The sequence below is a fragment of the Pieris napi genome, chromosome 11, assembly GCF_905475465.1.
Source record: "Pieris napi chromosome 11, ilPieNapi1.2, whole genome shotgun sequence".
In the NCBI taxonomy this organism is placed as follows: domain Eukaryota; kingdom Metazoa; phylum Arthropoda; class Insecta; order Lepidoptera; family Pieridae; genus Pieris; species Pieris napi.
Genome location: NC_062244.1, coordinates 3,815,197 through 3,826,111, shown reverse-complemented (window position 1 = coordinate 3,826,111; position 10,915 = coordinate 3,815,197). Strand labels below are relative to the sequence as shown.

The window sequence follows — 10,915 nt, the reverse complement described above, 5'->3', positions numbered from 1 at the left end:
CAAAAAAAATCGCATCACCACTTCCCGCCAAAATTTGACATAATATTTAATTTATTGCAATCATTTGAATTTTGATCTATATCCATGAATAATTTTCGACACGGATCTTACGACTGTTGATTTTAAATTTATTCTAATAGAAGTTTACGATTAGTTGCTAGATAGTTTGTTCTTTAAAATTTAAATATGGTGGTAGAAGAAGCAAATGAGCATCAAACTAAATTATGATGTAATTTTCTAAAAATGCTATATTTAGTAGGTTTTACCGTACTCAATTGTATTTTTTTATTAATCGTTGAAAAAAAATTGGCGTATTTCTCTATGTTCCAGACGTATATTTGTTGGCCTTTAAAAAAATATTATTAATTCGTAGGTTATTATGTAAATATAGGTAGATAATATATAAAAAAAAAAACACAACTACTAAATTACATTACATTATTTGCATACTTTGCAATATATTTTATTTAATTAGTGAATAATTGAGGCTATAATAATAATAGATGCAATAGTAGGTCTAGCATAGGTTTGTGGTGATATTTCATTTTAATATAATAACGAGCTTGCGGGACGACCAAAAATGGTTTTTTTTTACTAAAAAAAATCGAAAATTCCAAACATTCATCTCTACCAAAATGGGAAAGCCATTTAAATGGAAGACGTTCTAAATCGATCGCGGGATAATGATCTAAATATCAAAATTTACATATAATTAAGGAGCTTAGAATATAGTTCTCAGGTAGTAACTGATTCATACATCCCACGATCTGATTACGTAAGCTTTTTATCAGCCTTGTTGTCCACCTGTTCTTATTGCTATTTTGGTATCGTCTAGGCCTTTTTTTACTTTACTACTTGCCTGTAGGCCTACAAGCTAAAAGTCTTGTTGCATTCATATGAAATTAAATTTATTAAGGAGATAATAAGGAAGACAGCCTTCTAGAAAGTGTAGAAGAAAGGCCTTTTGAGATTGATCCAGTCGCTAGATTTTGCCACAAGGCTGTGTCCTATCCCCGACCCTGTATGTTCTGCATATCAATGATATGCTGCAATTTAGCTCTTACCACTGACCGTGCGGGTAGGGTAGGGCGGGGCTAGTTGAGCAATTTTTCACTTGCTTGGATATAGCTCTTCAATGATAAGTCTCAATGAGTTGTTATGTGTCCTGATGGATTAGTAATTTATCCCTTAACAAAAGTGTCCATAGTATTTTTTTGTAACAAGTCCAATATAATAGCTACAGATGTTTAAATGCAGAAAGTCAAGTATGCTCAATGTACCCCATAGGTGGGGTAAGTTGAGCAAGGGTATGGGGCAAGTTGAGCATAAGAATGTCTAGGCCAAACCATGGGTTCTATGTTAACTTCAGATGAAATAAAATATGTGTTAGACAGTCGGCTTTTTATTTATAGTCTTTTATTGACAGAACAACAAAATTTAAATAAATTTTCTTTGTATAATTAACCGAAACTAGAATCAACAAAACATGAGCATCCATATCAGCTATCCATTACTTCCGATAATTTCTAAAAAAGATTACCAAGGCTGGTGGGTTCTGGTTTCTTTATGGATAGCTACGATTTTTTTGTTTTTAAAACATTCTTTTCCGGAAATCTTTTTTGCAATTCAGCTTGGTGGAATTTCAGCACACTCTAAGGCAAGGCGACGGACGTCTTTTGGAGAAAAATGCCATTTGTAGCAAGAACTTTTTCAACAGTTCTCTTGTGAGAGAGGATATACTTCCCTCGGTGTTGTATAGCCCATAAATGAATCATCACCTTCATTTAATTTATTTAATTGACTTTTAATACCGAATTTTTTAGCGGCGGTATTCACACTTTTTCCCTCATCGTGGACAGCCTTTGCAGCATTATTTAAGTATTCAGTAGTGTAAGAAAATCTTGTAGTCTTCCTCTTGTAAGTCCGCATCCAAACAAAAAATAAAAGATTCATTACTCATCAGTTGTTTAAGTCGTAGAGTTAGTTGAGCTATAGTTGCTATGCTATAGTTGCTAACCTAACCTAACCTAACCTAACCCAACCCGGAATTTCAAGAGAAAAGCAGGATTGTAAATAAATGCCTAGAATTAGACCCAACACCTATTTACAAATCAAAAATACAATAATCTTCTGAAAGATTAACACTCTCCTGATTGAAAACAGAGAACATTTGACAAAGACAGACGAAAACTTGCGATAAACAATGTTTTTACTTTTTGGTCACAAAATGAACAAAACGCCGTGACACTTCACTCACTCGTCGAGGTGCCACTAGCTATCGTGCGATGATTACCTCTCCTACGACTCCTTCTTTTCGCTATTTGATACTCCCGCGTAAGGTGAATAGTTTCCGAGATATTTCGATTGCCCAACTTGCCCCTATGCTCAACTAGCCTCGCTCTACCCTATTTCACGGGCTGTTGTCGATCAATACAGGAACAAACTTTCTCAGTCGAAACTCAGCAGTCTAGGACTGGTGTCCACTAAATCTAACCCCAATTTAACCCCAAAGAGCGGCTACTTTCTTCTACTCTACCGCTTCTCTGTCCCTTAAGCCTCAAACACTTGCCTATACTATTATAAAAACCTTTATAATACATGCATGGTAGTGCAATATTTCGCTTGTGAAATCTCTGTGTATCTCCATCCTTACCCATTTATTATCACTATCTACTTAAAAATATATTTTAAATTCAAAAATATCTTTATATAAAACCAGAAAAGGTCTTTTTTTATTCATAGTAATCAAGCAAAAACAATTAAATAGCATTAAGTCGTAAATTACGAAAAAGGCAATAATCGTTTAAATAGTCATTATTTAAGATGCTCTGCCCACATGTTATTTCCTTGTTAATCTATTGATTTCTCTTTGAATAAAATTTGATAATGTTTATTGTTTAATTTGAATCAAACCGCTCAAAAAATACGTTTGTAAGTGACTTTAACCTTTATCTATGGCATCACATGTTTTTGAACGAAGTTTAATCAATCACTCGCTATAGCCAATGGAAAGTTAGACAGTAGTAAACAGCTGATTTTGTTGACTTTGTCAATATTTAAATATCTCTGTCGGAGTTTACATGTTACATGACAAACTAATGTCTAAACCTTGTGATTTTTTTAGAAATGTATTGACGGATAATGAACAACGCAAATTCTAATTACAATTTAACATAAAACACCACATATCAATCCGCCCATTCCACAAAAATGTCCACTAGTAAATTAGATGCAGTTTACCGTAGTATACTTATCACAAAATTTTTCACTAAAGGTTGGGGAAAACCAGAAAACCTTCGTAGGTAAGCTTCTTAAGCTAAGATACTTGTATGAAACTTCCTATATAGATGTTTATAGAATATACTAGACTTATCTAAAGTTAAGAATATGTTAAGGCAAAAATAATTTAAAACTTTTATTTTTAGGTTATTTGAGTTTAGAAAAGTTGTCTCCAATCGAGATGAATGCTTTAAATTGGTAGAAAAAGATTACCCTGTAACAATTACCAAGGTTTGTTTAAATATTGTGTTATATAATAAGATGAATAGTGTCAATTTAGCTTATGTTCTAAAAATTTATATATTTATAAGAAATATATTTTTTTTCACTTTCATCTTTTCTATTATATTATTAATACAATTTATTTTCAGGAACAAACCCTGTCAGATTGTCGTCTTCTGGAGGGCTACTTTGTTACTCCAATGGAAAGATATTTACCTGGTATAGTCCCAAAAATTGCACAAAAGGCACATTTTCAAATGTTATTACCTAATCATTGGCCAGAATCCTCATGCAAACCTGTCTGTTTACATCTTGCTGGTACTGGTGACCATGTAAGTATTTTTGAAGTTATTCTTTTCAACAGTGGTAAGTTCAACTTTATGAAAATAGGATAACCATTTGCTTCTGAGTTGTAATGAAGACTTATCATATTACTTATAATATACCTTATACACTACTATACTATCTTATATTAACAATTATTACAGTATTTCTGGAGAAGAAGAAATTTAATGGTCAAACCATTGCTAAAAGAAGCCGGCATTGGTGGTATCATATTAGAAAATCCATTTTATGGCCTCCGCAAACCAACTGATCAAGTGTAAGCTATAATTTTCCTTACTAGCATACTTTGTACCCTTTTTTATAAATTGTTTATTTTTATCAATTGTTTTTGTTGTATTATTTCTGTTTTCTTAATTTAATTCTAATAATACTAATATCTACTCAAAATATGGGATGTACAGTTTATTCAAGGACCAATGTAAATTAAATATTGTATTTTTGCATATATTATTATATATACTAAAATTGTGAATAAACAGAAAGGCCCACCCTTATTAGCAATATTGATTTATTATTTTGAATTCTCGTGAATTACTATGACGTCTTTACTGCTTGTATTAAGGTGTATTGTGCAAGGCATGTAAATTACACTGATACCAAAAATGAAAGAATTGAATAGTTTAGATCACTAACCCAACCAATTCACCTTTATATTATTATACTCCAGGATGATATGCCACCCACGTTGGACTTTGGTTTACCGTCTAAGCAATATAAACGTTGTGCATTGTAAAATATACCTAAACCCGAACACATAAAGACGTTATTGCAATTTATTTTACAACCAGCTAATTAATAGTAATAATCAGTGGCGCTATTACCTTTTAAGGTCTGGGCCTCAGATTTCTGTATCTGTTTCATGATTATTTGTTAATCTAATACGCAAGTAGGTGATGGTGGTGCGTCTGACGCACGCCGTCGACTTTTTGGGTCTAAGGCAAGCCGGTTTCCTTCACCGTTCGATCGAATGTTAAATGCGCACATCGAAAGCACCATTGGTGCACAACCGGGGCTAGAACCTACGACCTCAGGGATGAGAGCCAACACGCTACACGCAAGCCGCACGCTAAAGCCACTAGGCCAACACTGCTCTACTAGTACTACTACTACTACTACTAGCTAATTACATGTAGGATTTGTAGAAAAACAATGTATTGGGATTTAATTAAGTTTTTTTAATACTTCTCCTTTTCAATGTGTGACTTCCAGGCGTTCCTCCTTACATAATGTGTCGGACATTTTCGTGATGGGCGGTTGTTTAATTCTTGAGTCGTTGGTTCTTTTTCATTGGTGTGAGCGTAATGGTCTGGGCCCGCTTGGAGTCACCGGATTATCTATGGGTGGACATGTTGGTATTTCACTTATCTTAAAATTGTAATTAAATCTCTATGGTGCTGGATATTATTTTATGTTTTATTTTAATAAAACAATAACGACTAGTTAGACCTAACGAAAGTTTAAGTTTAGAGACAAAAAAAACGAGTCCAGTGGGAATCGAAATTACTCCACATATATGGCGGATAAAGTATCAATCCCGTGAGATATATATTTTCGCAATCGAAGTTGCGGAAATACAAGCTAGTATACATTATACAGGATTATTGGTAATTTGTCGAATTCCCGTAAAGAGGTGATAGGGGCGACTATTTGTGATATACATATATGCAGTATGCAAAAGTGAACCATTTTTGAGTTATCGTGTTTTTAGTTTTTCTCGAAATTTATAAAAAATGTAACATAAAATTTATTTCAATTAAAATATTAATTTAAATCTAATTTTGGTTTAATAATTTATTATATAATTAACGAGAGAGTATAAATCGCGCTTAGGCGCTCTCGTCATTAAAAAGTCGCACGCATTTGTTTCTACAGGTATTTACAGTTTTGTTATTGATTTCTGTACAATTTCAGATGGCCTCTCTGGCTGCTACAAATTGGCCGAAACCACTAGTATTAGTTCCTTGTTTATCGTGGTCTACCGCCTCTGCTGTGTTTTTACAGGTTTGAAATCTAAATGAATATAACAGATAATAATGATTGATTTTGACTTTGGATTCACAAGAACTGTATTAATGCTCAATACGCCATTTTTCATTAAAATGTTTAATATCTTGCTTAGACCGGTACAACCATAGTGCAGCAAAGATAATGATAGTAAATCTTTTATCTACAAATAAAATAGGCATGTAAATGTCATATTAATTAACATTATCGTCATCATATTAGTAAGAACAGTTAAGTTATTTATAATTTTTGATAAAACTTATGGTTTAAATACTGTCCTACAATATAAAGACATCTTGCCTTTAAATATTTAATGACCTCCCCCTTGAAAGCATCACACGGCAGTGATCTATAACTTCTAGGAATGTGATTGAATAGTTTGATAGGTATGGCGTAACAAATTTTTAAATACAAGAATTAATTGTTTCGTTCACTATTTTGCTATATTTCCTTCAATTCAGGGTGTAATGTCACATTCAATTAATTGGGATTTACTCGAAGACCAATATTTATCTGATGGTACATACAGGGAAAAGCTATCAAAAATGGTTACTATTGTAGACGAGGCCTTTTTGGCGGGAAAGAAGTTTGCTCAAACATACTCACAAAGAATTGACACACAGTCAGAAGACCCAATAGTAAAAACGGTTAATCTGGACCCAAATTATCCTGTCGATATAACGTTTAAAGAAAATACCATTTCTAAAATTAAAGAAAAAAGGAAAGTGCCTATAGAAAACGAGTCTTTTGCTCAAAAAGAGAATTTAAATGAAAAGTTAAAAATATTGTTAGAAGAGGAGAAAATTAGTCAGAAACTTTATGATAAGTTGACGTCGGATGAGAAATTTGAGTTGGACTCCCAGGATATTGAGATTATAAATAAATTGACTGAAGCTAAAATAAGGGAGGTACTCTTGAAATGTAAAGTTGGTAAGTGTTATTCGTTTGTTTGATTTGGCTTATTAATAGTCACACCAACATAAGAAGAAAAAAGAAACAAATACACTACAACTAGAACTTTAGTTCCTATTATCGATAGGTGCGGACAGCGTGCACAAACATATTGCTTATAATTAATAACATAGATAAATATAAAAAAAAATTACAATATTTTCTTGAAAATCGTAACAAATGTGTTTTAATGTGTTTATCACATGAAACATTAACGGATTGAGCTACAAATGGAACGTTTTTCGATTTAATGAATTCTTCCAGCACGCAGATATATTTTTTGTTTTATGACCCGAAAACTGCTATGTATCGCTACTAGTTGAGTTGGGAAATAAATTACAAAAATAATTAATACCATTAAACAAAACGGTATTTGTCGTCATATAAAATATACTTTTTTTTTAATTTCAGAAACCAAATGCGATGTTCCTAAACCTAATTCTACAGACTCGGAAACAGAGTCAAAAATTTTAACTAGCAACACTGTATCTAAAGAAATCATAGATAAACCAAAGCCGGAGAAAAAATCATGGAACGTATCTGATCTTACCTCGGATCTATGGGTTAATCTGCCTTTCATGAAATCAAGTGGGAAAAAGATAGATATTGGAAAAATACATTGGAGGGACAGAGAGGCACTTCAATTTATGAGAGGGATAATGGATGAATGTACGCACTTAAGCAATTTCTCTGTGCCCTTTGACACTTCGCTGATTATAGGTGAGTGAAGTAAGAAACGTTTCTCTCTGTAAATGCTATCTTCTAGAACAGATTCATCATCAATGCTTATACAGACCCTTGTGGGTCTTAGCCTCTAAAGTACACTTCGCCATCGCAATCTATCCAGTGCTTCCCCCGTACAATTGCGAACCCCTTTTGTTTCGAGGTCCTTGACAACTCCATCCCACCAACGGTTGTGAGTTCAGTAAGGACCTTGGGGTTCTGTTGGTCGCCATTCGGTGCTCATGTCCCAGCCACTTGAGCCTGTTGTACATTATGAATTGGACGATGTTGGCGTCAAAGATGTTATAAAGTTCTTCGTTGTAGCGAATACGCCAAACACCGTCGTCGCAAACAGGATCAAAGATTCTTCGAATAATCTTCCGCTATGTCGCCAGGATTTCTTATTTTGAAAAAGTCACATCAATAATTAAATTTATATTATTACATTAATAGTTAAAAAGGCGTACACTACCTTTCCGTACACGTTTCAGCTGTGTGCGCAAAACACGACGCGTACGTACCGAGAGAGGACGTTGGTGCCTTAGAGGAGATCTGGCCAGGGGTGGAAGTGCGTTATGTGGACGCAGGACACGTTTCCGCCTACATCCTGCATCAATCGTTATTCAGGTAAATTATAATCTTTAATCAAGGTTTGTAAAAATTGTCTCTTAACAAAATTTGATATAAATATATATAAAGTATTTTTGACAAGTATCGCGAGGCTTTTTTACGATAAGACTGCTAACACGTAGACATAAGACTTCCGTATACTGGAACGTCAGTCAAACTTAAATCTAGTTTCAAGAGCTGTCATACTATTTTTTTCTGTAGTAATTTTGACATTTCTATGGTTTATACAAACATGACTTCCCAGAATTGCTTAAAATATTTAACTTAAATTTTCACGATTAAATTCGTCATACTCAGCGTTTGTAAATTATGGGATTTTGGTACAACCTATGCTCAAATTTAGATTGTATTGTAAATTAATGTATACGTTTGGGGATAATCCCCAAACGCGTATTTTCGAAGGATGAATAAACAAATCGAATGGATTTTTAATACATATAAAAACGCACACACCTTCACACATACACATTATCAATTATTAGTATTTAATGCTCGTGTAAAATTGAATTTAGATGTATAAATTTATAATTTATTTAAAAAGCTCTGGATTATTAATAAACTTTAAACACTTAAACAAATATCTAATAGTGATGTGTTTTCCTCAGATCATGTATACGGGAGGCATTCGAACGGTCAAAGAAGAAATGGAAAGATGGACAACATATCGAATGAGACTAAATACTAATAAAAAAAAATAGGTGCAATTTTACAGCAATAATTAGATTTTATGGGTAGTGATACTTTTGTGATTCGAACTTTCGTCAATAAGTGCCATATGGCTATCATTTTTGACAATAAAACATAATATGTTTACCCCTTTATCTGTTTCGATTTAAGTATAGTTTAGATTGGTTAAATGTTGATAGATTTCTAGTCTTGTTGCAATGCCCCTAAATTTTTCTACGTTATTTACCTGCAGTACAAAGTTCATAGTTTGTGCGTTTAGATAATGTTACCGTGTTGTTTTGTTAACGTATTTATGTAAATAAGAAATTTATCTCTATTGAGAATGTAAAGTGTATTTTTATATTTAATAAATATACATTTTTATTTTTATATGTTTTATTTAGTAACAGAAATAGTACCCAGATCCAAAGTTGACACTTGACGTACGGGATTCAGACTTCTCTTACATCAATCAAAATTAAATATAATTTCAGGCATTGTCATACCATTTCTGTAAGAAGTTTGACATTTGATAACATTCAAGACGAGATGATCAGTATAATTATAAATTCCGCCTAAAGCTATTTGGGATAAATTTTTACACACCAAGTGCAGACCATGAGTCATTCTTATACCATGCTATACAAATAAAACACGTAATTTAAAAAAGGTTTTATTCAATTCACATAGGGCCATACCAAACATTAATTAGACATGAATTATTTAGAAACAAAATTTTCTATACAAAGGATATTCTTCACGAAGAGCTTGGTACATTATATTATAACAAATAACATCGAGATTTATTTTTGAATTTCAATAAACATTTTACAATAGCTTTAAAATACAGTATACAATGCACTATGCATGTTTCAAAAATTGCTTAATACTATTTTGATTCATAATATAACTATTTACATTAAAACAAAGTTTGACGGCCATTCTATCGGCGGAAAATATATATATTATATATAGGTGGCCCATAAGTCAAGCCTCGATATCGAGTGATAGGTGAAACAAAGAAAAGTAATAAAAAGAAAATTACTTTTATAAAAGCCATTCAAAGAAGTAAAAAACATTTTATGCACCAACTATTCGACCTATTCTAACAATTCCAACTATTCGACCGTGTTAATCAGTCAATGTTGGCAAGTGAAATTAAAAGATGGCGTAATTAGTTTTGAATTCCAAAAAAAAATACACTTCAATATTTATTTGTAAGTACAAACAAAGAAAATAGATTTTTTAAATTAATTTTCTGGGGTTAATTTAGCCTCTGTCACGCCTCATCACCCGACTTTGGCTTGACGTTTTTAATGGTACACCTATAGTCAGGTAAAATCATTGACGAAAATCTGAAGATAATTAGTTAACTTGCTCAGAATTGAAGGAGATATTAGTTGATCGCACTATAGGGTGGACCTGGATTAAAATTGAAATTTGCCTTTTCAGGAAATTTTCTTGTACAGGATTTTAGGCGATGTAAGAATCGAACTATATAAAGCATATAATCTCTGGCATTTCAGCTTTGTTCCTCTGTAATTTGCTTCAAATACTAAATAATGCAGTTGGGATCGCTATTAAAAGTAACAGGCTAACCCTAACCCAAAATGCCCTATATGTATTTAGAGGGAGTCGTTTTATTTATTAATAAATCGTTCAATATATAATTTGAATACATTGTTTCGAAGACGGGTCGACTGCAATGTTTTTGGATTTTCCACTAGTTAGAGAACTTTTCAGCAGGCTGAAATGTGATTTCTGACCGTTTCAGGAGAGGGTCAATCACATATTAGAAAATTGTAATTTACAGAATGTTACCCTTGTTTTCAGGAGGCCGAAACATTTTTTCATGCAGTTTCAGAACAAGTGTAGTCGAGTGGTACACTTTTCAGGAAACCCGTTTTCAGGCGTTTTTAGGCCTGGAAGACGGAATATTCTAGGCCGAATAATCTAGACGTGGGACACGGACGGTATGATAAGCGAGAGAGAGGGAAGATCGGAACCCTTCTCGAAGCTAGGCCTAGCACTCTACAACGCCGTACGACAGAGCAATGGGCGAAAGATATAGCGAGTACGCACGTTCTAGAATTGT

The 10,915-nt window shown here is 33.0% G+C and overlaps 1 protein-coding gene across 3 annotated transcripts; it reads left to right on the top strand.

The window, feature by feature from the left end:
* Positions 1-3,039: 3,039 nt before the first annotated feature.
* On the top strand, positions 3,040-9,206 carry LOC125054136 (protein ABHD18). 3 transcript variants are annotated; one of them, XM_047655858.1, is made up of 10 exons: positions 3,043-3,302; positions 3,426-3,510; positions 3,651-3,833; positions 3,990-4,102; positions 5,056-5,194; positions 5,758-5,847; positions 6,312-6,780; positions 7,213-7,521; positions 8,016-8,151; positions 8,760-9,206. In XM_047655858.1, the coding sequence occupies exons 1-10, from the start codon at positions 3,211-3,213 to the stop codon at positions 8,824-8,826; spliced, it is 1,683 nt and encodes a 560-aa protein (XP_047511814.1). In that variant the 5' UTR covers positions 3,043-3,210; the 3' UTR covers positions 8,827-9,206. The 3 variants fall into 3 exon arrangements, with proteins under 3 accessions (XP_047511815.1, XP_047511816.1, XP_047511814.1); XM_047655859.1 differs by lacking the exon at positions 8,760-9,206 and having other exon boundaries at positions 3,040-3,302; positions 7,213-7,530; positions 8,016-8,145; XM_047655860.1 differs by lacking the exon at positions 3,426-3,510 and having other exon boundaries at positions 3,042-3,302.
* Positions 9,207-10,915: the final 1,709 nt, after the last annotated feature.

Bases quoted from the DNA above. Each gene is read 5' to 3' on its own strand.
- LOC125054136 (XM_047655858.1), top strand. From the start codon at position 3,211: ATGTCCACTAGTAAATTAGATGCAGTTTACCGTAGTATACTTATCACA. The intron at 5,848-6,311 runs GTTTGAAATCTA...CCTTCAATTCAG, and splicing joins CCTCTGCTGTGTTTTTACAG to GGTGTAATGTCACATTCAAT. The intron at 8,152-8,759 runs GTAAATTATAAT...TGTTTTCCTCAG, and splicing joins CTGCATCAATCGTTATTCAG to ATCATGTATACGGGAGGCAT.